Below are 26893 nucleotides of genomic sequence, written 5' to 3'. Positions count from 1 at the left end.
GTGCAGAACACAGGCCTTCACCTGCCCATCAAAAGTTGGCCTTGACCATCCCCCTACCCCCGAAGGTTTGGCCTCCTGTTCCCTTGCCTGGCTCCTAAATCTAGAACAGCAATCTGACATTTGTTTCAAGTTGTCTCCCTAAGTCCGCCCATGCCCCTCACAGAGCCCTTACTGGCTTCTCAATTCTATATCAACATTCACTACCCTTTCTGCCCTGGCCCACGACTGTGAATGCTATTCTGTATTTCAGATGGGACTGCTCATCAATGGTGTGTGTCCCTTTCTTTCTGTTAACACCACCTTTGGCCTGTATCCAACTTTCTGCCCAGGGACCGAGCAAGGACAAGAACCTGCAGCAATATGCTCTTGCCTTAGGCCAAGAAGGGGTCAACCCTTTCGAGAGGCAGAGCTGCAGCCTCTCCATCCTTCCCTGGTCTGAGGTCTCCAGGAACCCCAGCAGGGGGAACACTGCTTTGGCCAGGAAAGGCTCCTGTGTCATTCCCCAGAACAGAGCTGAGCTTTTCCCACCGTATGGGAGGGTAGGGTGTAGTTTTTGGTCTGGACACACTGGTTCTTTTAGGGCCAAGGTGCACACTAAGCAAAGGACAAGTCACTGCTTGCCCCGAGAAGAAAGCACAGGAATATACACGACAAGCCATTTTTGGAAACCTCCGGGGCCCACTGTCATTCCCGAGTTCCTAAGACAAGAGTCAAAGGCTGGCACAGCCTGGCTGGCATCTCCCTAGGCACGTGTCTGTGCCTGTGTCAGGGTTTCCGCCCTCTCCCAGGCTTTGGCAGTGATTTTGTTTTGGCTTTTTGAGAAAAGGTCTCTCTGAAGTCGAGGTTGTCCCAACTCTTCTCCACCCAAGCTCCAGAGGCCTGTCCCCCAGATTTGATGTGAGCATGACAGCCTGCCTCAACTAAAGAGGCTGAGGTCCAAGTTCAGGAAGCTGGATCTTTTCCCAGTCAACACTGCCCTTCCACTCTGCCAGGGTGGCCATCTTCTGCTCTAGAACCTCCACCAGGGACAGTAAACTCCGATCCTGGGATCTCCAGCTTCCATTTGCAGGGCTGGCCCACAATCTAGATCACGCCACCGCATATTTTGGCTTGCAGGTCATAACCACTGAAGGTCCACTTACAACCCTCTAGAGGATAATCCCATTGTTAACATTCCAATTTTAGTGTTTCCATCCACCTTGGGGGTGGGGAATCCAGACTCTTCTACATTAGGTTTCTAGCCCACAGCCACACCCCAGCCTCTCACTGGGGGATTCCAGGCAGTAGGTGTACCAGCAAGACCTGATCCTATCCCTTTTCAGACTAGCCTTAAGTTTCCATGGTAACTCCTCCTGGGATTACTTGGTTAACAGACCTGAGACAAAATTCCTGCAAACTCTTGGGAGAGCTGCAGGGACACTTTGAGCAACAAATGACTCAGTAACATAGTACCTAACATCCACTGAGGTACAGGCCCTTCTGTCCTCTGTGCAGAACACGGGCTGTCACCTCACCTGACATCAAACACTGGCTTCGACCATCTCCCACACTCTCAGCAGCCCCTTCGTGGCTTTGCCTGGCCCAGCCCCTGGCAAATCAAATCTAGAGCAGTAACCTGGCATTTGTGTCAAATTGCCTGTTAGTGCTGTTCCTCTTGGGTAGAATTCAGGATACTGATGCCCCTCACAGAACACTGTCCGAGGACTGTGAGCTTGGACAGACCAGGCTAGGTGGCAGCAAGGCTGTCTATATGCTTCCAACTTTTAGGTGCCCGAGTTGTCTTGCTGTGGAGAACCTCATCTCTGTACCAATGACTGCTACCCAGATCCTGACACCTGCTCTCCAGCAAGCAGCCTGCAAAGCACATTATTCAGGCATTCTTTAACAGTGGAATTTAACCAGGTGGGGTGGTACACATCTGTAATCCTGGCACTTGGGAAGTAGAGGCAGGGGGGTTCGAAGTTTGTCAGCCACAGCTACTTCATAGGCTTAAGCTACATGAGATGAAAAAGGGAGTTCAATTGCCTTCTGTGTAAGTCATCCAATGTGGGAAGAGAAAAGGGGTCCTCTGCAAGAGCAGCCAGTTCCCTTAACCACTGAGCTACCTCTCCAGTCCCACAAGGCTTTCTAGGAGTTCTGCAACAAGGCCAGTGGTGGATGTTTTAGAGTTTCCTCCTTGTCCAAAACCAGATTTTACGAAAACTCAGTGGGTTCATGGAAACGTCACACGGTGAAGAACTGAGGCCACCTGCCCATAGCCAAACAAAAACCTTACATGGGAATCCTACAGCCATAATTCCCCCGGGCAGTCGGGAAGACGGCAACTACAGTGGTTCCTGGGGACAGATCCCTGCCCACCCCAACCCTCGATCTTGACAAACCGTAACAAAATCCACACTTGTTTGAGGTCATTAAATTTCGAGGTCACACATACACTGACCCTAGGTTATATACCTAAGTGGTACTTCATCCAAGTTTCTTTGCGCCCTTGCCCCCACTGCCCAGGCCCACACACCGCCGCAGACAGAGCACTCCAGCCCGTTGGTAAAGTGTTGCTGTTGGGTTTCGTTTGGCTGGTTGTGTGTACACAGTGTATACAAGGTGAGTTGTACAGCGCCCGAGGAAAAGCAGAAGGTCGAGGAGAGGTGGGAAGAGGGCAGAAGGGAGCAGGGACCCGGCAGAGAGAGAGAGAGGCATTAAAAAATAGAACCACATTGAGAAGACAAGGGGAAGCAGGGTGGAGGGTGGGAGAGACAGATCGCTGTAGAAAAGGGAACAGGAGGGGCAGGGCAAGGGGAGTCTCCTCCCCCTCCCCCTCCACCCCTCCCCCACCCCAGGTATGTACAATAAATAAGATTAAAAATAATTAACAAGATGTTTGGCCACTCCCACCCAACGCCACACGCCCTTGGAGAGCAGCCTTTAGTAAAGATGTTGGCCTGGAGGGGGAAGCTTGGAGGGGAGATGGGGGGGTTCCCCAGTTCTCTCAAGCCACCCTGCCTCCCTCAACCATACATAAAATTTTCCTATACATTATGTACACGGTGCAGGGGCAGGGGCAATGGCCGTGTCGGGGGGAGGGGCTGGGCCAGGGGACAGGGCAAGTGTTACTAAATAGACATTTATACATATATATAAATAATTTCTCTGTACACGAATGGGGGAGGGAGTGAAAGGGAATAAAGGGGGGGGGGCTGTGTGGACACACCCTGGCTGAGGACGACCCCTTCCCTCCTGGCAGCAAGGGAGCCTACGAGTCAGCTCCGGAGGACATTTCTGGAGCTGTTCTCAGTTCTCAGTTCGTGGAGGAGGTGCCCTCCTCACCAGGCAGGGTGTGGTCACCCACAGCGACTGTGAGCCTGTGCTTGGGCCAGCAGGTCACTGAAAGAGTCAAACAGCTGCTCTAGCCACGGCTGGTTCCTCATGCACTGCTGGACCACCTCCTCTTGACCCAGGTCCTCGGCACCACCCTCGATGGCCAGGGTCTGCGGGGAAGAAGAAATGAGTAGGAAGGATGGTTAGGGAAGGGACGGGGCCAGGACCCGGAGACTGAGGAGGACGGAGGGGCGGAGGCTGGTGCTCACCTGGTCTCGGCAGCGCAGAAATGTGTGGTATTTGTAGTGGTGCAGAGAGTGGTAGAGGGTGTAGTACCCCGACTTCTCCAGCTCTACCTTGAACTCCTGCAGACAGAGGAGCACATGCTCACGTGCTTGGCCAGCGCCACCCCTCCCAGAGCCACCCCTCCCAGCGTCACCCCTCCCAGAGTCACCCCTCCCAGCGCCACCCCTCCCAGAGTCACCCCTCCCAGAGTCACCCCTCCCAGAGCCACCCCTCCCAGTGTCACCCCTCCCGGGCCGAGAGTCCTACCTGGGCCCGCACGACGCTTCTCTTGAGCTTGCTGAGCGTCTTTCGGTTATAGGGCTCCCCTGCCGGCCGCAGCCTCACGGCACCCTCTTCGGGGGATCCTTCTCCAGTCTGCTCCACCTGCAGCTGTGGGAACGTGTGCAGTGCATCCTGCGGGAAGCCAAAGGGTCAGGGGCCACCTCCCTGGACCCGCACCTGTCACCCAACTCCAGTTCTCAGATCCTTGCATCGTGTAGGCCTCAGTGTCCCAAGACAATTCCAAAAGACCTGCAGGTATATTTTGTCCCCTAGGCCTGGTTGACCCGCCCCTGTGATCCTAGCGTGGCCTCAGATCTCCCAAGACCCACAGCCTACCTACCATTCTGTACACCCCAAATTATGTGCTCCACAGACTGGAGAGACAGCTTTGCTCTCGCAGACAGCCCAGGTTTAGAGCCCTATGGACTGGTTCACAACTGCAGATATGAGGTAACGGACACACACGCACGCGCGCGCGCACACACACACACTCACACACACACACACACACACACACACACCCCTAAAGTTATGCATCCCGATTCACAGTGCCAGCCTCACCTATCCCAGAACTGTGCCAACCACATGCTGAACATCCGACTCAGACGTATGGAGGTCGCCTAGTCCCAACCCCTGAGTCTTCTCTCTCCTTCTTTATAAAAAGACGGAATCTCACTACTCGGCCCTGGCTGACCTAAACCCACAGAGATGCACACGCCTTTTCCCTTCCAAGCACGGGGACTGCAGGAACAAACCACCACACAACTACTTTTGAGTCTTGTAACATGACCGCACTAAGTAGTCCATGATGCCTTTGAGTTTTGATTCTCCTGCCCCAACCAAACCCCCACAGAACTGGAACGACACAGCCGGTCTACACAGCAAGTTCCAACATAGCCAAGACTACCTAGTAAGACCCCGTCTCAGCCACACCAAACCAAACCAACCAACAAGCAAGCCTAAAAAACAAAACAGCATATTAAACGCATTAACTAGAATCCTTAGAAACAGACAAATTTCACACTTTTATTTAAAAGCCAGACTAACATCTTGCCAGGAGTCTCCAAGACAACCTGATATGCTATCCCAGAATTCTCAGTGACAATCTGAATCCTCCAGACAGAACGAGCCTCACATGTTTACAGCGTGAATAGCATCAGGCATCCGCCATGTCCGGACAACCCGGGGCCTCAAGCACGCCACCAAGTGAGCCACACTTCCAGACCCACGGTATCAGGACTAGAATCCCCGGCACTCGCGATCCTCAGGTGGCCCTGGGATGTACCATCCAGCACGACGGGCCGTTCCAAAGGGAACTGACAGGCAGAAATGAGCCCAGGATTTGACAGTTCTGTCTCACAGGGGCAGGTGACAGGGTGACCAGACAAAAGCCTCAGGCCCAGGCCCGCTTCCCAGTGTAGCTGCTAGGAACCCTCTCCAGACCAAGCTCAGGACCGCAGTGAGCTTGGAATAACCCCTCCTGACCTCCACTGTAGGGGAGCTACTCAAGTGACCTCAAATTGCTGACAACCCACAGCCCGGTCTCCACACCTGATCCGGGCCCCACGCAATCCCCTCTCAGCCCCCCAGGCACCTGCAGAGCTGGGCTCAGTGACAGCCGCTTCAGGACCTTCTTCTTGTGCTCATTGAGGAGGCCGTCAATCTTCCGCATGGGTGGGAGATAGAGTTCATCTGTAAGAGCAGGGGTGTCAGCAGACAGCAGCTCCCATGAACAGGGTTTGTCAGGGGTCCCCAAGTCCCCTGCTCCCCGAGACCACTGAACCCAGGACCAGAGTTCCTTCGCCGGTGTCAGCTTTCATCTCAAAGGACTGACGTGTCCAGTGCTTACCCTACACCAATTCACAAGTCTCTCCCTCTCCTCAGAGCTTAACGCTCCTCCCGAGCCCAATCCTCAGCCTCAGGAAGCCAGGACCCACCCATAACTCCATATCCCTCCTCTGAGGTCTAGGCCCCTAGCCTGCTCCAGCTCACCATGAGTGTCCTCCAGGGCCTGGATCATGTCTGGGTCCAGGGCTGTGCTCACCAGCATCTCCACATAGCTCCTGTACATCTCTCGCATGGCCCGTGTCTTCAGCAGCCGTCCTGGAACTGCCCGCTCTGGGGAAGACACGGGACAGGCTCATTGGGAGGTCACTGTGCGGTAGACACTACTTCCAATGGCAATGACTCATGGTGCAGACCCCAGCTAGCAGGGCACAGGTGAGCCCCTGTTAAGGATGCCTCCATGACTGAGCTCAAAGAACAAAGTGTTTTAGCTTGGCCAGGCCAAGATCCCAAGAGCAGAGTGACAAGACCTGTTCAGGACCAGTGAAGTGGACCTGACTCAGTGCGGCCCCATTAAAACCTATAGAGACAAAGTTAGTTACCCAAACATCGAATCAAGACAGAGAGCAGCAGCGGTGGCGCACACCTTTAATCCCAGCACTTGGGAGGCAGAGGCAGGTAGAGCTCTGTGAGTTTAAGGCCAACCAGAGTTGCACAGTGAGATACAAACAAACCAAAACGGAGGTCAGGGGGCAGGACTGATTAGCTTAGCAGCTAGAGTGCTGATCTAGCACACGACAACAAAACCTGGCTCCTACGCCAATGCCCAGCAGCAAACTATGCGAAGTACGCTTGTGCTGGCAGAGGTGGGCACAGTAGATTAGAAGCTCAAGAGTTAGGGGCTGGAGAGATGGCTCAGTGGTTAGAGCACCGACTGCTCTTCCATAGGTTCAGTTTCCAGCAACCACATGGTGGCTCACAACCATCTGTAATGGGATCTGATGCCCTCTTCTGGTGTGTCTGAAGACAGCAATGGTGTATTCATAAATAAGATAAATATTTAAAAAAAAAAAAAGTTACAAGCCCATAGCCAGTTACAAGGTAGTCTGGGCTACATGAAATCGTCTCAACAGAAAGAGAAAAAAAAAAGGGGGGGGCGGGGGGAATAGATGAATACGAACTAAGTTGAAGAAATTAAATGGCGGGTGGGGATGGCTCAGTGGGTAGAAGCACCAAGAGCTCAAGCGGACACAGCACCATGTGGTAGCTCACAACCACCTGCGCTAGGTCTTGGGGATCCAAAACCTTCTCCACTGCACCAGGAATACACAGGGTGCAGACGTACAGGCAGAAGACAAACAGAATAAACGTGCATTCCCTCAGATCCTGAGGTATGCCACGTTAGCCATTGAGAGCCAAACGGTACAGGAAAGGAAGCAAACCCAGGAGAACAGGGCTGTCGCTGTTATCCTGGAGACAAGACAACAGGCTGTGTAGACAGCCCAACCCTCTAAACTCATGACAATCCTCCTGCCCCATCAGGGACACAGCAGGACATCCAGCTGACATGGAGCTCTTGTGGGGCCAACTCTAGCTAAGATTCTCCCTCAGGAGCTGCCTGAGACCAGGCAAGGTCAGGAAACAAAAGGCCCCGCCTTTCTCAGGGTCACCCAAAGCACCAGTATCTCTGGGCCCAGGATACAGCCTGGTCCAACATCTAAGGATCAACCTGTTATGAAGGAAAACCACCCTTTGATGAACATAAAGAACGCTTCCCACCCACAGCAGGTGCTCTGTCCTGATGCCTGCTTCCTCGCCTGCTTACGGTGTTTATTTTATTTATTTATTTATTTATTTTTAAAGGTTTATTTGGCATACACTTCCATAACCCTTTTCATCACGGAAGGAAATCAGGACAGGAACTCAACCAGGGCAGAAATACCGTAGTAGGAGCTGATGCAGAGGCTACGGAAAGCTTACTGGTTTGCTCTCCATGGCTTGCTCAGCCTGCTTTTTTTTTTTTTTAAAGATCTATTTATTATATGTAATATACAGTGTAGCTATCTTCAGACACTCCAGAAGAAGGTATCAGATGGTTGTGAGCCACCATGTGTATGCTGGGAATTGAACTCGGGACCTCTGGAAGAGCAATCAGTGCTCTTAACCACTGAGCCATCTCTCCAGCCCTGCTTACGGTGTTTAAGTTTTATTTATTTATTATTTATTCATTTTGCAGTATAGGAGATTCAAACATTGAGTTACATCTTAGCTTTGTTTTGGAAGTTTATTTTGTTTTTTTTCCTTTGGGCTTTCTTTTTTCCCCTTGAGACCGAGGCTTCCTATATAGCCCTGGAACTCCATCTGTAGACCAGGCTGGCCCTCAAACCCAGAGAGCCACATGCCTCTCTAGTGCTGGCATTAAAGGTGTTTGCCGCCACCCCCTGAGTCCCATATGGCTGTTTTTACTTTATCTTTTGAGTTAGGGTCTCACTAAGTAGCTTGAACTGAATGGGACCGAAGCTCAGGACTGGTTCTGAACTTTCTAAAGTCCTCAGCTGCTTTTTAGCTGGAAGACAGACTAAAGAATTATAACATCTTATGCCTGCCCCAAAAATGGAGCAACGTACCAAGGCCTTAGCAGACACAAACTAGTTACACAAGAAAGTGGTTATCACCTGGGGAGTCCCCATGGTCCCCATTTGGTAGAGGCTGCCCACAGCCCTCAAGCTGGTGTCACCCTGGACCCTCGTGCCACTGTTCCCTCCCTATGTGACCCCCTTTGCCTGCAGCTGCTGAAACCTACCATCCTCGCTGGGTGCGCCAGGGGAGGACTCGGAGTCCGATGAGCTGCCCCCAGGACCATCACCTGCTGATGCACTACCCACCGCCTCCTTCAGCCACTTCTTCCTCTTCTTTGGAGGTGGCTCGGCCTTCACCTTCGAGGGCCTGGCTTTGGGCAGCCGGGAGGTGGTGGACTGCCCTGTGGCCAGGCTCCTGTCAGTCCGCATTTGCCGCCCACTGGTGGTGCGCTCACTCCTCAAAGGCCGATCGCTACCACGGGTTACCCTTTCCTTCTCCTTCTCCACGGGTCGGGGTGGGGATGGCTTCTCTGGGGCAGGGGGCTCGGGTACAGCAGGTTCAGGGGTTGGCTCTGGAGGCTTCTCTGATGTCATCTTCTCGGGGGTCTCAGGCTTAGGAGGCGGGGCTGGGGCCTTAGACGGAGGTGCAGAGTTGCCCCCAACAGGGGTAGGGCCCTTGGTCTGCCCAGACCGTCTGGAAAAGGACAAAAGAGACTGTCATCACAGGCTGAAGACCCCCGCTATTCTCTGGGACCCCAAGGTCTATCTCATACTGCTAAATGTTTGTGCTTTCCTTCTTCTGGATGGGGAGGTCTCTGTTCTCCCTACCTCTCTAAGCCTCTCTCCTCCTTCCTTCCTCTGGGTCCCGACCTCTCTGGAAATGTCTGTCTCCCTCCCTCTGGGTCTTTGTTGCCCGCCTCTCCGGGACTGCATCCCCCGCCATGTTTCTCTTTCTCCTTCTGAGAGCTGTGTCTCCTGACTCGATCTCCCTCATGTAAAGCTCTATGTCCTGTGTATGAAACCAGCTTCACACCTCCCCCCTCAGCTTCACACCTCCCCCCTCAGCTTCACACCCCCCATCAGCTTCACACCTCTCCCCTCAGCTTCACACCTCCCCCCTCAGCTTCACACCTCCCCCCTCAGCTTCACACCTCCCCCCTCAGCTTCACACCCCCCCTCAGCTTCACACCTCCCCCCTCAACTCTCCTGCCACTGCTGGTACCTGACTGGCAGTGGGGGCCGGTGCCAGGGTTTCCGGGCGCACACCCTCACATAATCCTTCTTGTTGACATTCTCCAAGAACTTCACATAGAGGCGCTGGTACCGGTTTTTTGCATCCCCAAAATAACCCAAATACTGCGGAGAAAGCAAACATGCCGTGAGCGCTGGCCTGTGCTCCCGACCCGCCTCCAGAGATGGAGGCTTCCGCCCTGCGGAGAGGGACCCCAGGGTCGAGCGCTCTCCCCCACTTACATTACTAGTAGCACAAAACTGCCTCTGGCCATCCTTGATCTCTGGAGTGAACTTCTGCAGAAGGGCCTTCTGGACACGCCAGATGGGTGGGGGCTCACGGCCGGTCTGCAGGGCCAGCTGAGGAGAAAGAGACCGAGAACACCTACAAGGTTACCCTCACCCCTGCCCTGCTGGTGAGGTTACCCTCACCCCTGCCCTGCTGGTGAGGTTACCCTCACCCCTGCCCTGCTGGTGAGGTTACCCTCACCCCTGCCCTGCTGGAGACTTTGTCGCTCACACCTCTAATCCCAGCTGAGGCAGGAGACAACTGACAACCCATCGCAAGTACCAGGCAAGCAAGATACTGTCTCACGATTCCCTCAGCCCCAGGATGAAGCCTGATTTCACCCATGTCTTCCCTAGTATCTGACTAAATGTCCCCAAGTCCTCACTGATGAAAGCAAGGCACAACCTTCTGCGCCCAGCCAACTAAGTCAAAGTCTCACCAAGCTGCCATCTTTCTGGGTTAGCCTCCCAGTGTCTGCACTGAAGATGGCAGCCTGCACCATCAGGCCCAGCCTCCTTCTCTGCTGCTTAAGCCTCAGAGTTCGGACTTTGTTATTTAAGTAGGATTCACCCCAACACCCATCCACCATTAGTGACACACGGATACTTGCTAGACCCAGGATGATAGCAGTAAAGACACACAGACACTTCTGTATGTGAATTTTACCAAGACCCTCTCTGTGCCTCCTGTTCAGCAGGTACTGTTAGAACACATTCTTTACATTCACGTGACTCATCCAGGAGCCATTAAAAAAAAAAAAAAAAAAAAAAAAAAGCACGTGTAAGTAAACTGCACCAGTTCAAGCATCTAGCATGCTGGCCTCATATAGGGGCTCGTACTCACAGCAGACATCACTAATAGAGCCCAGATCTTGACATATCTGAATACAGAGCTATATAAGGCAGACATAACTAATCAATAACTTCTGATGCGATAATAGAAAATTTAGGAGGATTAGGTTGAGAGGCAAAAGTTGGAGGCTCATCCGTTACTGCTCTTCCAAGTTCAGTCCCCAGCACACATTAAGACAGGTTCCAAGAGCCTGCACATATAACATACACTTCCAAAGACACATATATAAATAAAAACAAATCTTTAGAGAGGCCAAGGACAATCTACCCAGCCCCCTTTTTTTAGGGACACAGCCTGAAGGTACCATCCAGCAACCAGGAAGAAGGCTTGGCCATAAACCAGATTTGCTAGGAGGCTGACCTTTGACTTCCAGTCTCCAAAGCTGTGAGCAAGACATCTGTTCCGTTTATCAGCCACAAGCTACAGGCTGTTGTTGTTGGGCGCAACAGTCTGAAGGAGACAGTGACAACTGCAAGGCTTTCCATGAGGCATTCAGGGCACAGGCAGCAAGACACACACAGGAAAACAGAACGGGAGCATCAGCTCTACTTCTTAGGAGGCTGAGGCGGGATTGAGAGCAAAGCCATGGGCTGGAGAGATGGCTCAGTGGTTAAAAGCACTGACTCTTCCAGAGGTCCTGAGTTCAATTCCCAGCAACCACATGGTGGCTCAAAAACCATCTGTAATGAGATCTGACGCCCTCTTCTGGTGTGTCTGAGGACAGCGACAGTGTAGTTATATATAATAAATAAGTAAATAAATAAATCTCTTTTTGAAAGGAGAGAGAGAGAGAGAGAGAGAGAGAGAGAGAGAGATCTCAAAGCGAGCTTCCAGATACATACTAGAGCACTATTTCAAGAAGGAAAGAGTTCAGGGGATATAGTCGAATGGTAGAGTGCTTACCTAGAATCCTGCAGTAAGGAGTAAGAGGTGTGTGGTTCAAAGACGGAGCGCCTGCCTAGAATTCTCCCAGTGAGACTGGGGAGTGGCTCAATATGCCACGTGAAACACCGCACGAAGCGCCACAAAGACAGGCTGGCCTCAAACTTACGGAGATCTGCCCGTCTCTGCCTCCCAAGTGCTGGGATTAATTAACAGCGTTCGCCACCACTGCCTGGCCTAGGCTGCCCCTCTTGACCTATCTCTTACATCCTCCACCCCAGTGTTTTAGCTCGAAGCCAGGTGTGGCAATCTGATTTTGGGACATCTGAGGAAGACTGACTTAAGGTTGAAGCCAGCCTGGGTTACAGATTGAGACCCAAGAATGTTTCCTGAAACCGAGAGACAGAGGCAGGAGGATCCTGGGGAGTTCAAGGCCAGCCTGGTCTACAAGGCCAGCCTGGTCTACAGAGTGAGTTCCAGGGACACCAAGGCCTATCACACAGAGAAACTCTGTCTTGAAAAGCAAAAAAAAAAAAAAAAAAAAACAGCAAAACAAAACAAAAACAAAAACCTCTCGGAATAGAGGTGATGAGTACTTGAATGCAAATGGCTGCTTTGCGGACCAGAAGAATATGGGTTTTGACTCTTGAATCAGTTATGTGCATGTCAAGGAGTTCTAAGAACTCACCCAACAGAAAGCACGGAGATACAGGAGGAATTCAGCTACTCCACACTTCGGTCCTTTCTTGTGAGCTCCCACATGGCTCCCAATCCACTTTAAGACATCACAGGCTATGTCAGAAGTACCCCCAAAATAAGTGTATTTCGGGGGAGGAGGGGGATAACATTTGAAATGTAAATGTAGAGGATATTCAATAAAAATAATTTCTGTATAGTGTTATCTTTAACTGACCTTATCTGCTCAACTCTAAAATATTCTCGGGACCCCAAACACAGCCTTGTAGCCTGCCAGGGAAACAATGTGTCAATGTCATCTCCTAACCCTGCCCTAAGGGGCACCAGGCCTCATGCATCAGGCAGCCACATCCGGGACTCTCTGAGCCAATGGGTCCACGCCCCCTCAGGCTTTCTTGCCCAATCAATGAATGTGAATACAAAACTCACTGTTCCGGTTCTTCAGGAGACGTCCAGGAAGCCTTTTTTGGGGCTCCTCATCAGGCACCAACCCCTCTTCCTCTCTGCCCCTCTGTTCTTTTTCAACTGGGCTTTTGAGTCTTCATTGCTGGTTTTATTATGTGTCTGTGAGTGGGAATGTGCGCCTGCGTGCAGTACCCATGGAGGCCACGAGAGGGCAGGAGCCTGCCCTGGTGCTGGAAAGGATCTGTGCTTGTGAAGAACCCAACTGACCTCTCCAGGAGAGTAAGCTCCCTGTTTTCACTCTTCAGGAGTGACCCCGGACATCACACCTTCTGTCCTCCCCGTTCTTTAAGGCCTGTACTTCCCGGCTCTCTTCTTGTCCATCATAACCAACCACACCCAGTGCCGGACTAGGAAGTGGCCCCCATACTGAGATGGCTAGCTCCCTGCAGGACGTGTGACTTTAGACAGCCAATGGGCAGGCCGATCACTGATCTCCATCTTGGTACCTGAGGATGAGTGGACCAACCTGATTATTTCCTGGGAATGTGACCTATGTAAGATGAGCTAAGCATGAACCGCTGCTGGCAACAGGAACGTGAGCAGGTGAGCGACACACACCCAGGTGCAGCATTTAAGAAGAAAGGTTAGCTGGGTCCAGTGACCTGCAACTCTCTACGTAAACCAAGTCAGCCTCCGACCTGTGGCAATCCCGCCTAAGGACAGGAATTATAGGACGGGCCACCATGCCTTGAAAGGCAAGGCAATTTGTGTGCCAGAGTTCAAGGCTGCTCAGAGCAACAGAGCAAAACCATTACGAAGAAAACAAACCCAAAAAGATCCCACCAGCAGGAAGGCAGTCACGGACGGTGGTGACCAATCCCGCTCGTTAGGCCTGAAACTTACCCCCAGTCACCTTCATCTCCCTGCTGACACCAACGAAGCCAGCAGCAAAAAGCTACATCTTCAAGAACAGCCATCCTCTCAGCCTTGGTCCCCAAGTCCTCCATGTTCCCGGTCCCTCTCGGTCCAGCCTCTCACTAGCATTTCTGCAAACCTGCCACAGTCCTCACACGGGGCTTTGTGAAGACCATCCCTCTCAGATGACTGTCACAACCTGCATGAGGGCTGGGTCCAAGTGTCACCTTCCTCTTACAGACAATGAGGCTAAGGCAGCCAGTGACCGTCCATTGAGTAAGCTAGCTACCCACGCAGCTTTTCTTTCGCTGCGTTGAGTTTCTTTTTGTTTTTTTAAGGCAGGGTTTCTCTGTGGAACCCTCGCCATCCTGGGACCCCCTCTGTAGACCAGGCTGGCCTCCGGAGTGCTGGGAAGGATCAAAGGCCTATATGTCCCTCCCGTCTGGTTCCAGCCTCACTTGGCTCTTCGACACTTGCCGCCAACTCATTTAACCAGCATCTCACATGAATAAAACATACAAGGGAGTTTGAAGACTCAAGGAGCACAGAAAAAGAACGTCCACCATCTTACTAACCCTTCATTTAGCCAAAGGAAACACCACCAACACGGAGACGCTTAAAATATTCAGCTTAAAGTGAGATGTATACAAATGGCTCCTTTCACCTGAATTTTTTTTTTTTTTAATCTGTGGAAATAAGTTAGTTTAAAATGTCATCTCAAAGACTGAAGAAGTACCTCAGCAGGAGGGCCCCCGCCTAGAGTCCCCCATCGAAGGTTCCAGAAACGAAACCAGAGCCATCAGATTTATGAGACAGGTGCCTTTATCTCATGAACGATCTCACTGGTCCTAGTTTCTAAGAATTCAGCAATAAATGTAAATCCCTTTATATGTGTACACACGCAGGCGTCAGGGTACATCTATGGGGACTGGAGTAGGAGGCTGGACACAGCTCGTGGGAATCTGTCTTTTCCTTCAACCTTGTAGAGTGCTGGGGGTCAAACTTGTTCCTGAGCAAGTGCCTTCCCCTCCCGAGCTTTGCTGCTGGCCCAGAACTCACAAATCATGCTAGACCGACAGGCCAACAAGCCCCCAAGAAATCCACAGGTCTCCACCTCCTAAGCACAGAAATTCCAAGTAGATGCCAACACAGAGAGATTATGGGATGGGGTTCAGTAAGGTCCCCAATACCTCCAAGGAGACCTCCCTAGCTTTTGCTTCCTTTGAACCCTCTCGTACCCCAGGCTGACCTCAACTCTGTTATGTAGCTGAGGCTGACCTCAGACTTCTGACTGCTGGTTCCACTTGCCAAGCACTGGAAGCCATGGGTTCAATCAATGACCTTCCTGCCTCAGCCTCAAAACAACAGTCCCCAGATGACCAGGCGGGTGGGGGAGGGGGTTGAACGCCAGAAAGAGAATCAATCAACGCAAAACCTGACAACATACAACCTCTGTATTTTACTGAGTATTTCCTCAGGGTTGTAGGAAAAGCCAGTCCAAGACCACAGAAACAGGTCCAACATTCCCAACACCCTCTGTGTGGGAGCCACAGTCACGGACAAGGATGGGCCAGGTCACATGACTGCACATCATTACACACCGGGAAGAGCTCCTCCAGTCATCAGCTGTGGCTGAGAAAATTGAGGCCGGGGAATGACAAGATGGCAGCCCAGCTCCTAAGCAGAGATATAACGGAGTCTAGTAAACCCCAGTGCAGGACACACCTACTTGCTCACCTCTAGGAGTCCCTGACACCAATAGGAGGTACGGCCTCAGGGCTCTGTGCCCCCTGCCTTTGCTCACACTTGCGGAGTATTTTAAGCATCTGAGTCCTTGCCTGGCTCCTTCTCTGTCCCACACCAGCTGGCCAGTAGTATCAGATGGATGGCCCTGGCTCCTGTCCCAGCGTAGGTCAGTGAATGGGCCCCTTCAAAAGGCCCATTGGTCTTTCTGACCTGTAAGATGGGGCTAGAGAAGCTTTGAACCCTGTTCACCAGGGTTAGAACGCAGGGCAGGAGACGTGTAGAAAGCTTGCAATCTGCCCAGATTACACTTACAGTGAGGCTCAGGCCAGCCTCGAGAACTCAGGGAGACCTGGCCTGTATCCAGTGCCTTAAACTCCCAGTACTAACAAAACACCCAACTGTTAGGTCCACCTCTCAAAAGATTCTTAGGAAATAAGTTTCTGTACTTGTCATGAATTCAATCTAATATCCATGGGGCCTGCAGAAAGAAACTGCCGACACTCAACACATACAATGTGCACAAAGGCACCGGTTAATCCCACAACTGACATGCCTAACAGCCTCCCAAGGCCAACAACAGAGAGATGGCAGCCAGCCAAGTACCAGCTCTGCTTCACGGGAGCTCTGTCATGTCCTACCATGGATAGAATCACTCTTGACCAAGCTCTCACAGGGGCACCCTACACAAGCATTTCATTGCTGGGTCACACCTTCGGTACCCTCATAATCCTGATCCAGTCACATAAAGCCTATGAACCAAACGTCCTAGAGGCCACCCCAAACTTCCCGGGGACAAGATAAGCAGGAACTTGGCTTAAGATTACTGGTTATTTATAGTTTTGCTCCACCACTGGTGTGAAAAATACCCACAGATGATATGTTGCTGATAAATATGTATTTACAAAACCAGAAGCCAGACACCTTTAGTCCTAAAACTCGGAAGGCAGAGGCAGGCAGATCTCTGTGAGTTCGAGGACAGCCAGAGCTCTGCAGAGACCCTGTCTCAAAGAAAAACAAACAGAAAAGCAAAACTGGACTAGACCAAGTATGGTGGTGAACCCCGAGACTGAGGCAGGACGGCTGCATGTTTGAAAGCATGTCTTATCCAGTGAGACAGAGACCAGAGAGAAACCAAAGTAACCTCTGCCTACGGGACAGTGGGTCTCTATCAACAGGCAGTGACTGAGCTACATTCCCGACCTTCTTTTGTATTTACCTCTTTACTATACTTTCCAGGCTGGCTTTCAGTCTACTCTATGCCGTAGGAAGGTCTTGGACTTAGGACCCTCCTGTAACAACCCCAAGAAACCTGGGATAGCAGGCTGGCACTCGCAGGGCCAGAGTTACATCAAGAACTTAAAATCTGGGCTGGAGAGATGGCTCAGAGGTTAAGAGCACCGACTGCTCTTCTAGAGGTCCTGAGTTCAATTCCCAGCAACCACATGGTGGCTCACCACCATCTGTAATGGGATCTGATGTCCTCTTCTGGTGTGTCCGAAGACAGCTGCAGTGTACTTATACACACAGAATAAATAACTCTTAAAAAAAAAAAATCAAAAACCTAGCCAGGCGGTGGTGGTGCACACCTTTAATTCCAGTACTTGGGAGGCAAACACAGGCGGCTCTCTGAGTTCTGACCTGAGGCCAGTCTAAGTCTTATCTACAGAGTCAGTTCCAGGACAGTCAGAGCCACACAGAGAAACCCTGTCTCAAAACAAACCAAAGCCAAGCCAAATGACCACAAGAACAACAAACCTCAGCCTGCCACACCGTGAGCGTCCTCGGGCAAGTATCTCTTACAACACTCACAAGCTACACAGAAGCATCAGGTTGGTGGCAGATACACAAATGGAAGACTACAATCTCTGGTTGGATCCCCCCCCCCCAATCTAAGTCCCCAAGAAATGGAATCACCAAGAGTCTAACTGCGACCCCCCTCAATGCAGCAACGGACCTTGCCAGGCAAGATGCGCCCACTGGCGTATTAGCGGCATGAAGGTTCTGGGGGTGACTAACTGCTCCGACTGCATTAGCTATGTAAGAGACTGATACCCAGTAAAAGTGCTGAAGGTTTCTCAGCCCTAAATAGTACATTTGTATCAACTCCATGAAGGCTTGGGGGACATCATGGAAGGTGGGGCAGGATGAAGGAAAGCAAGGGTCTTCACCCATCCCATCCATCAGCCAAGTGAGACCGTGAACCCAAAAGCAGCCTAGCAAGCCCACCTGCCTGCACCCCAACCCAGCCTGGCCTGTCATTCATCAGCTAGTCAGTCAGCGGCCTCTTGGTCAGGCTCCATCTGAGGACACTGCTGAGGCTCACCTTGAGGGAGGGTATGTCTTCCGCACGAATGACGAACTCATCCCGCTCTCGGAAGATGCCCTCTCCCCCACTCTCCCCAGCCTCCTCATCCGTCTCCCCACACACAGCTGCCGTCTCCTGCTTCTTGGCCAGGTGCAAAGGCCGAGCATCTGCAGGTTCAGGTTCCTCTGGAGATGGGGCGGCAGGCTCCTCTGGAGGGGCGACCGGTGGGACCGTTGTGGGGGCTGGCGGGGGCGGTGGAGGTGGTGAGGGCAGTGCTGGTGGAGGAGGTGGCTGTGGTGGTGGAGGTGAGTTAGCCACAGGAGTCACCAGTGGGGCGGGTGAGGGCAAGGCTGGAACTGGGGGTGGCGGTGGAGGTGGGGCAGGCTGAGGTGTTGGGGCAGGAGGTGGAGTAGGTGGGGGCTTCTCCTCCAGCAGTGGGGGCTCTAAGAGAGAGGGTGGGAGATAGTCATTAGGTCTATCGCCATTCATTGACCATGTAGCCCAGGCTGGCCTTCAAAACCTGAGTGCCCTGCTTCAGTCTAAGAGCTAGTTAGAACGGCAGTCATGTGTCACTATGCCCGGCTCTTCTAACCTTACAAATCCTGTGTCCCTAATGGCAACTGAGCCCCCAGCATATCTACAAAGCCACGTGTGTCCTTACTGAGGGTAGACAGCAGAGACAGACTCTCCTGTAGAGGCTCCACTTCTTGGTCCATTTCTAGGTCCTTCTGGGAGTCCGCCACAGTAGCTTCAGCATCTACATGGAACTCTTGAACCCTATCTTACTGCCCTAAAGCTGTTGTCAGTCCTGAGCAGTCTCCTAACTCCGCATCCCGATGCCTCCCAACTCCAAAGCTCTCTAGCAAGCCCCCCAGTCCCCATTCCCTCCTAGGATGCTCACGGCCTTTACAAGCCCCTCCCTTGTCTACTCTTTCACCGATTTGATTTTCTCTTGACAGACATTTATCTAATTACATGCATGTGTGTGTGTGCACAAGCGTGTGCATACCATGCATGTACAGGGGCCTACAAAGGCAGAAGAGGGTACCAGATCCCCTGGAACGGGAATTGCAATGTGGGTGTTGGGAACCCAACCTGGGTCCCCTACAAGAGCAGTAAGCACTCTTATCCACTAAGCCATCTCTCCAGCCCCCCTAATTACTTTTGCTAGTAATAGAACCCAGGTTTTTCACTCATTAGGAAAACCTAATTAAGACTCACCATGAGTCCCTTTGCTGGTGAATTCCACCACTGAGCCACGCCCCCCAGCCTCTCCTTGGGGGATTTTAGGCAGGGGCTCTACCACTGAGTCCTCACTGAACTCACTGCTTACTCCTCAGAGCACTTCTGAGGCTCACAACCACCAACAGTTCCTTAAACTTCCCTTGGCTCCACTTTACCGGGCCCCCAAACTTACACCCTACTCTCTCCCCCAGCCTCCTCAAGGGCCCAGCACCAGGCTTCCCTGATCCCCTGCTGAACCTCAGAGCTCACTAAAAGATGTTCCTCTAGGTAGTGGTAGTACACCCAGCACATGGGGTCTGCGAGTTCAAGGCCAGCCTGGTCTACAGAAAAAAAAAAAAAAAAAAAAAAAAAAGGTTTTTTTCCTGTCAGCCAGGAAATCATCTGTCAAGTGTGCTTTTCTACACAACATAAAAATCCTTGAAGTAATGGATAACCTAGACAACTTTATCTGCTGACTCTGATAAGCCTCACCCCACCCCCGGACCACCTCCCAAGAACTCACCAGGCGTGCCATTGCTGTTGGTGCTGGGCAGACTTGGGAGAGGGGGTGGACCGGAGGCTGCAGGTCCAGTGTCTAAAGGCGGCTCCTCCGGTGTGGACGTGTCCTTAGGCCCTGTGAGGAGCGGTTCGTCCAGGGCTGAGATGGCTGAGGAAATGCTCTCCTGTAGGTCTCGGTTCTTGGCCACAGAGTCTTCTTCATCCGAGGAGAAGGAGGGCAGAGTCTCCAGGTTACGTTTCAGCTCTTCATCCAGCCGCTTACAGGGTGAAGGGCAGCCAAGTCCCAGCCCCTCGCTCTCCGCAGCCTCTAACGCGCCTCCCAGGCCAAAAGGACCAGAAGGTGCCGGGTGCGGCACAGTGGGCACGGTGGGCGGTGGGGGCTGCAGGCCTCGGGAGGGCACAGAGGCTGGCACACTCTTAGGGGGGCTTAGCGGTGGCGTCAGGCCAGTTTGGTAAAGTGGTGGGTGTCGCTTGCCTGACTTGAGAAAGTCAAGGAAAGAAGCCATGAAGCCTGACTTCATCTCCGGCTGCTTCTCTTCTACCTCCTTGATCTTGGCTTCAATTTTCTCCCGGGTCAGGTTGGAATCCAGGCTGTTGTGGTCTACCCCCGAGATGACATCATTGGAAGGTGCTCCCAGACCCTCGCCAGCCTTGGGCACAGACAGCTTGATCTAGACATGGGGACAGCGAAGTGTCATGATCCAGGGGCCCAGGCTTCAGGTCTAATCCCTCAGACCCAGGCATCCACCCCGGAATCTCACGTCCCTTCTCACTTTAGACCACCTCCAAATTCCTGCACCCAGTCTGTGAAGCCTTGGGTTTCAACACGACTGACCGTACTTAAAGAGACCGGAGGGCAGGCCGACAGTCCCTTCTAGACCCAGACCCTCCACAATATTCGGGCACACAGAATATGAATGCCAGCCCACCCTTCCAGGCACAAGACTTGGGTCCTGACACCCTGTCTTCTCGTGAGCATCACACTACAACATTTTATCTCATAGAAACTCCGGAATGCTCCCTAGGTGACAAGCCTGATGCCTGCCTAGCCCATCTGACACCTTCAATCTCAGACACTCCAACCCAACCCCTCCCACACCCAGTCCCACTCACCTTAAGTGGCTTCAGGGGCTCCAACCGGGTGCCTCCCATTTCTTCAGCCTTCCTGCCTCTGCCCCTGCCCCGGCCCCGAGGTTTCTTGGCCCCATCAGTGGTTATGGAGGCGGAGGCGGGCCCTGCCATGGCAGGACCCTCCAGTGGACGAATCCTGGGCCTCCCCCTGGGTCGGGGAGGGCCGTCTCGCTTTGCCTTGGTGGGCTTGCGGCCACGACGACGCGGACCATCGGGACCGGGGTTGGGTGGGCAAAAGTCTATATCTCCCAGCGGCGAGAGGGCTGGTCGGGAGCGACAACTAGACACCAGATCAGGCAGGCGCCTCGGGTTTAGGCGGATATCTGCGGGCACATCGGCTTTGTCCTCATCGGCCTCAAACTCATACTCCTGGGCATACAGCTTCTTGGGCGTCTGGAAGGGGGGATCGCGGCGCCGGAGCAGGTGGAAGGAGGACGTCTTCAGCAGCTTCTTCGGCTTGGTCGAGCAGAAGATGGGCGAGGTGAGGCCACCCTTGGGCTCAGCGACGGGCGGCGGCGGCGGTGGAGGTGGCGGCGGGGGTGCTGACTGGTGTGGCCCGCTCTGGATCAGGCCCAGGGGTTCTGCATTGACTGTGGAGGGAAGCTCAGGGGGTTTGTTGGGATCCAGACCCAGGCCTGGAGTATCTGGTCCAGTCCCAGATGCCCGGCCTCCACAGTAGGGTCCATAGGGGTCATAAGTAGCGGGACCAGGGGGTGGACCAGCACCAGTTTTGGGGTCTCCGTCATCCTCGGTCTGTCCAGCTTTGCCATAGTCATCAGCTGCCCCTCCACCAAACATCTCCTCCATGGTGGGGAAAAAGCTCCGATCCTCGTCCTGAAGCAATGAGTCAGGGAAGCAAATAGACGTGAGGGGCACGAACCGCGGTGCCTTGGTCCCTTGAGGGCTGGGGCTTCTGTAGGCGCCTGCAGGATCCTTGCCCTCTGAGTTAGGTGGTCCCACACCGGTATCCCCGGGCCCTGGTGGCAATGGTTCCAGAGCCCCGAGTAATTCTTGCATGGCTCCGGGAGGCTCCAGGCTCTCCTCAGGTCGTAAGCGAGGGCTTGGGGCTGTGGGCTCCAGGCCATGGCCGCGAAGGTGGGCTTCGAGCTGCAGAGGCATAGGTGGTGGGGGTGGGGGCGGCGGCTGGGGAGCCCCATCCCGGGTAGCTGGCTCGAGGAGGTGAACGCCGACTTTGGGGGCACTGGGTGAGGGACTGGGGGCATGGTTGAGCACGGAAGGGAGCAGCTGGGGAGGAGGTGGAGGCAGCACCATTGGAAGGTCAGGACCTCCAGCCTCCAAGAGGAGGCCATGGGGCGTTGGCTGAGTTGCCTGGGCCGTGGGTGGCGGGGGAGGTGGGCTCTTCTGCAAGAAGGCTCCCAGCTCCTTGGCACCAGCTCCATAGTGAACAACTGAAGTGGCTAGTCCCTCAGGAGTCTCACCACCCCGTTCGGGCCCCTTCTTCTTGTCCTTCATCCTCCCCAGGCCCAGCTCCAGTGTGGCTGTGGCACCCTCATCCAGACTGGCACTAGTCCGGATGACACTTTGCAGGTGGTACCTCTGGGGATCTTCCTTGGCTAATTCGTACGGTGTGCCTGGCGGTCCACCGGCTCCACCACTGGCCCCAAGTCCCTTAGAGGCATCCGTGGGCCCATCCTCACCCACCAAGCCATCTGCCCCTGAGGTCCGAGGCGGGCTAGGTGCCTGAAGCAGGTGCTGGATCAGAAATTCTTCATCTTCCGTGCGCTCAGTGGCAGCGCCGCCAGGGCCAGCAAGCAGCTCTGAGCCATCACCTTTTCCCTTGTAGCCACCTGCTCCGGCTGCATAGCTGTTAGCTCCAGGGGGTGCCAGGAATGGAGCCGAGGCTAAGACTGAACTTAAGTATTTGCCAGGGGCTCCTGGAGAGCCAACACCAGGAGGGCGGCCAGTAGCAGGCGGTGACTGGAGGGGCCGAATAATGTGAGATGGGCTGGCCTCCCCGCCCCCTCCCAGAGAACTGGGTCCCCAGCCACCTCCATGGCCTGAGAGAGCAGGGGAGTGACCAGTACTGTAGCTGAGGGAAGGGCTGGCTGTGGGGAGCCCCTGTGAATGAGCCGCTGGCCCTGGGTAAGGCTCACTCTGCACCCCATACAGCTGACCCTGAAGCTGGTCTGGAGAGTAACTCTGACAGGTAGCCAGGCCAGGAGGCGGGGGACCACTGGGAGGCTGCGGGGGACCCCCAGAATAGTTAGGGCCTTTGCTTAAGTCTTGTGCTTGACCTCCTCCAAATCCTTGCCCATAGGCCTGGGGCCCCAGAAGCCCTTGGGGCTGGCCAGGGGAATATGCCTGGCTCCCGGCCCCACCAGCTCCAGAAGCTTTCCCAGCAGCATAAGCAGCTGCCGGTCCACCCAGGCTCTGACACTTGGGTGTGGCCGTGGACCGAGGTGGTGGAGGCCTGGTGGCACCCCCTGTGGCTGGCCCATAACCCCCCTTACTTGTCTTGTACCCCGGAGACTGGATGATAGGGCGGTACCCACCCCCACCCCCAGCCGCACCTCCCCCAGCAGTTTCCGGTCCTGTAGCCCGGCCAGCTGCTCCAGCTGTGGCTCCACTAGGCCCACCCTTGCTAGGTTCTCCAGCACCTGGAGAAGGTTCCCCCCCTCCCAGGGGGCTGCAAGCCAAGCTGGCCCGGTGGCCCATTGAGGGATAGCTGCCTCCACAACTCAGATAGTGCTGCAAGGAATGGGCTGGTGGTGGGGGCGGTGGGGGCTGGGCACTGGCAGGCCGCTGATAGTGTTTGATGACCGTGTCCTGTCGGGGCAGGGCCCGCTCCGGCGGTGGACCCGGGGCAGCACCCGAGAAGTTGTAGAGCTGAGGGGAAGATGGCTCGGCAGCCGAGGCGGCAGAAGAAGAAGCCAGCAGATTGAACTGAGTCGGGAGGTGGCGGGGAGGTGGAGGTGGATCTGGGGGACCAGGACGGTAAGGGGGAGTCTGAGCAGGACCAAGGCCAGCAGGCCCCAAGACACCACCCCCTGCCAGGCGCTCAAAACCCAGAGAAGAGGGCACTGTAGCAGCCTGGGAGGGTTTCAGGTGGAGCACATCATGGGGGGACAAGAGCCCATTAGCAGGAGGACTGAAGGGTGGGTCCTGGAGGCTGAGGGATGAGGGTACTGGGAAGGGGCGGCTGCCGAAGGAAGCCGGGTGCTGGTAGGCAGACAGGGCAGAGGAAGACGGGAAGGTGCTGGAACCTGGGAGGGTACCAGAGATGAAGAGTTCCGTGGGGCCCGGTGTGTGCATGGCTGGGGATGAAGAAGACCATCGGTCAGAGTGGACCAGGAGGAGACAGCCCTTCTCCGGCCCGCTGGGAACAGCACTTACCTGTCTGCCAGGAAGGACTTCGGAACTGGGAAAGGAGAGAGGAGGCGGAAGGACCAGGCTGGGGGCCCCGGGACTCCAGGGCCGAGATGAGGTTCATGACGGAGGCGTCGGGCCCTGCTGAGCCCGCGTGGTGGAGGCCAGTGTCAAAAAGTCCAGAGAGGCCTGACAATGGACAAGTGAACAAGTCAGCCAGGTAGGGGTGGTGGTGGCTGGATCAGGGGAAAGCCCTGAACCAGGGACAGGACTGGAGGGAGGAGCCAAAGATAAGCAAATGGACTCAGTGCCTTTCAACTCAGGAGGGCTGAGGCAGGGGGATCAGACCTTCAGAGACAATTTGAGCAACTGCATGAGACCCCTATCGCGTTTATTAAAATAAAGAAGGAATGTGGGGAGGAAAGGAAGGAGGCTGTGGAAGGCTCTGGGTTGGATTTCCAGCACACAGAAGTACGGACGAAAAATCGAAGGAGAAAAAATAAAAGGCAAGTGGCAGAAAACGGGGAGAGGACAAGGAGAGCAGGGGCAGACTGCACTGGTTTAAAAATCAAAGGTGTGGGTACTGAGGACAAGGTGGAGGATGAGGTTACTCTAAGCAAACAGGGGGAGGGCCAAAGAACTGGAGCCAATAGGGAAGAAAAAGGAGCCAACCAGCCAAGAGAATCCCACAGGGAAAGAAAGGACTGGGGGTGGGCTGGAGGGAGAGGAAAAGCCTGGAAGAGAAGGTGGGATTTGGGGGCCCCTGATGGGTAGCAGCCAATAGGAGGCAAAGGGGCGGCGCCATGAAGGGACTGACGAATCCGGCGTGAAATAAAGCCTCAGAGGCAACCAATCACAGGAGAAGTGGCAAAAAGAGGTCCAGGACCCAGAGCAAGGCCAATTAGCAGGGGCGGAACTTTAAGCAACCAATCAGATATCTGAAAGGGCAGACCGGCCCCAGCCCTCCAGGATGGGGAGTCCGTACCTGCCGGGTGGTGGTTGGTGGCATAGCTTTGTAGTGGGTGGGGGGCCGCGTAGGCCTGGCGGTGCAAGATGTCGGTTTCTGGGTGGGAAGTCCGGGAGCTGCCGTAGACCAAGCTGAGAGCAAGGGAGAGATGTCAGAATATCCTCTCCTGCTATCCTTTGAGAAGGGGGCTAGGAGGAACTTCCCACATGTCTAAAGGTGTTACTCCAAAGAACCCTGAGGTAACATTAGAGAACCCAGTTATCCCATGGGAGGGGGCAGCGGCCAAAAGAAAAACATGATGCTATTCGGGAGCACTTAAGAGTCCCACGTTTGCAAACACGGGCATGCGGGGACACACTGGGGACGAGGGAAGTCAGGGGAAGCGTCTACAGCAGTCAACATGAAAGGTGTGATCCTTCTTTGGAGTCCTCCCTCCCGCCACAACAGAGCCAAAGGTCCAACACTGTGGGAGACACATGCACAACCCTAGACCCGTTGAAACAGCACAGACCCTGAATTAGGAAAGGAATCCAGCCAGGCTAGGAGCAGGAGGTAGCTTGTGTCCCAAATGGCAAGGGGAGAAGTTGGGGAGGGGACAGGACCCAGGGAAAGTCCCAGGTACAAGTACCGACACGAACTCGTTGCATCCCCAGGGGCTGAGGTTCAAGTGCACCGACCTAAGCAAAGCCAGGTGCGTGTACAAACAGGAGTTCAATTCACCCGTGGAGAAGAAAAGGTCCCGAGTGTGAAGTCCCACTCTAAAAATCTGTACACGCTGGGGAAAGCTAAGTGTTGAGGGGGAGGAGGACGAAGGGCAGGTGAAGATTGAGGACACACGGCACAGATTAAACTGCAAGAGGCAGGTTCACGGGTGTACGCGCGGGTAGCCACGCATGCACAGGGCCCACGCACACACACGCAAACACCAACGGGGTAAAAGATACGACTCTATCCGAGAAAGGGCCCAAATCCGTGGCCTTGGATCAGAGGGCAAATAGCACACCATCAACCAGGATTCGCAGCTTTGAGAAAGGTGGGGAGCAAAAGGGGGCGTGTCCCTAAGCTCAGGACCCCCCCAACACACAGAATCCTAGTTTAAGAAGGGGGCGGGGCGCCTTGCCCACTCTGCGCGGGGAATTTCTTGGAGGGGGGAGGGCCTGAGTGGGCCAGCCTCTTGCAGCCCCGGAACAATAGGACCTGGAAGGGGGTGCGCGCCCCCCAGGTCTGCGAGCTAATTCTCCTTTCCCTCCACCTTCGCAGTTGCAGAGCCAGGGGCGCCCGGGGGGAGGGGTCAGCAAGCCCGGAATCCAAAGATGGGGGGCAAGTCCAGGCCTTGCTTCGCCAACCCTTCCCATCTTCCCAAGGCCTTCCCGGTTCGAATTTGTTTTTGCGCCTTGCCTGCTTCGTTTCTCTCTTTTGCAAGCCGGAGCTGGCTTTGGCGGAGTTTGCAATTTGCAAACTGGGGCGGCGGCGTTGTTACAAACCCAAAGAAGGCCGCTCCCTTGCAAAAACCGGAGGGGGAGTTGGCGATGCACGCGTTACCGAGCGGGCCCCAGGCCCAGGCCAGGCAGGAATCCCCCACCTCTTGGCCCGTTTCTCTGGGTTCCCCCCTCAGCTCCTTACCTAGCTTTCGCTGACCTCTCGTAACTCCATCCCGCCCCGGCGCCGAGCGGGTCCCCGAAGCCGGCGCTGGGGTAGTTCCTGTCCATGAATTGGCCGCGGTGGAAATTGGGGGGAGGGGGAGGGAGGGGGAAAGGAGGGGGAGCGCGCGCGCTCTCCTCCGCCGCCGCTCCCTCCGCTGCTTTTTTCCTCCCTTTCTCTTTTTTTTTTTCTTTGCGGCCACCGAAGGCCCGGGAAGGCCCCGGGCGGGGGAGGGAGGGGGCAGGGACGGAGGGGCGGGCAAAGGAGGGGTGCAGCCGCTGAGCCAAGGAGGGGGGGTTCCCCCTGGAGGAGGGAAAGGGGGGAGGAGGGACCCCGCTGTCTCCGCCTTTGCCCCGGCGCTTGCAAGAGAGAAGGGGGAAGCGCGCTCGGGAGGGGGCGTCCCGGACGGCCCCGGAGTGGGTGCGGGCGCTGGGTGCTCGCTCTTTCGCCGCCGCCGCCGCCGCCTCCTCCTCCTCTGCGCTCACGGTGCAGCCATCTTTGCACAAGGCGGCTGGGGG

At 54.5% G+C, this 26893-nt stretch overlaps 1 protein-coding gene across 1 annotated transcript; it reads right to left on the bottom strand.

The window, feature by feature from the left end:
• Positions 1–2565: 2565 nt before the first annotated feature.
• Positions 2566–26855, bottom strand: PRR12 (proline rich 12). Its single transcript, XM_080909193.1, has 14 exons — positions 26358–26855; positions 24753–24865; positions 23795–23956; positions 20423–23715; positions 19314–19980; positions 17585–18009; positions 9720–9836; positions 9469–9602; positions 8471–8940; positions 5875–6000; positions 5477–5574; positions 3868–4014; positions 3585–3680; positions 2566–3485 (listed from the first exon to the last, which is right to left on the bottom strand). The coding sequence occupies exons 1-14, from the start codon at positions 26441–26443 to the stop codon at positions 3339–3341; spliced, it is 6081 nt and encodes a 2026-aa protein (XP_080765319.1). The 5' UTR covers positions 26444–26855; the 3' UTR covers positions 2566–3338.
• Between the last annotated feature and the right edge of the window lie 38 nt (positions 26856–26893).

Source organism: Micromys minutus (assembly GCF_963924665.1).
Source record: "Micromys minutus genome assembly, chromosome: 32".
Taxonomy (NCBI): Eukaryota; Metazoa; Chordata; class Mammalia; order Rodentia; family Muridae; genus Micromys; species Micromys minutus.
This window is presented reverse-complemented; position numbering and strand designations above follow the sequence as displayed.

What these genes read in the sequence shown, in the direction of transcription:
- PRR12 (XM_080909193.1), bottom strand. Translation starts at nt 26,443, where the DNA reads ATGGACAGGAACTACCCCAGCGCCGGCTTCGGGGACCCGCTCGGCGCC. An exon ending in CACCAACCACCACCCGGCAG is followed by an intron (nt 23,957 to 24,752) that starts GTACGGACTCCC and finishes GTCCATTGTCAG; the next exon opens with GCCTCTCTGGACTTTTTGAC. An exon ending in TGGCGCACCCAGCGAGGATG is followed by an intron (nt 6,001 to 8,470) that starts GTAGGTTTCAGC and finishes TGTCTTCCCCAG; the next exon opens with AGCGGGCAGTTCCAGGACGG.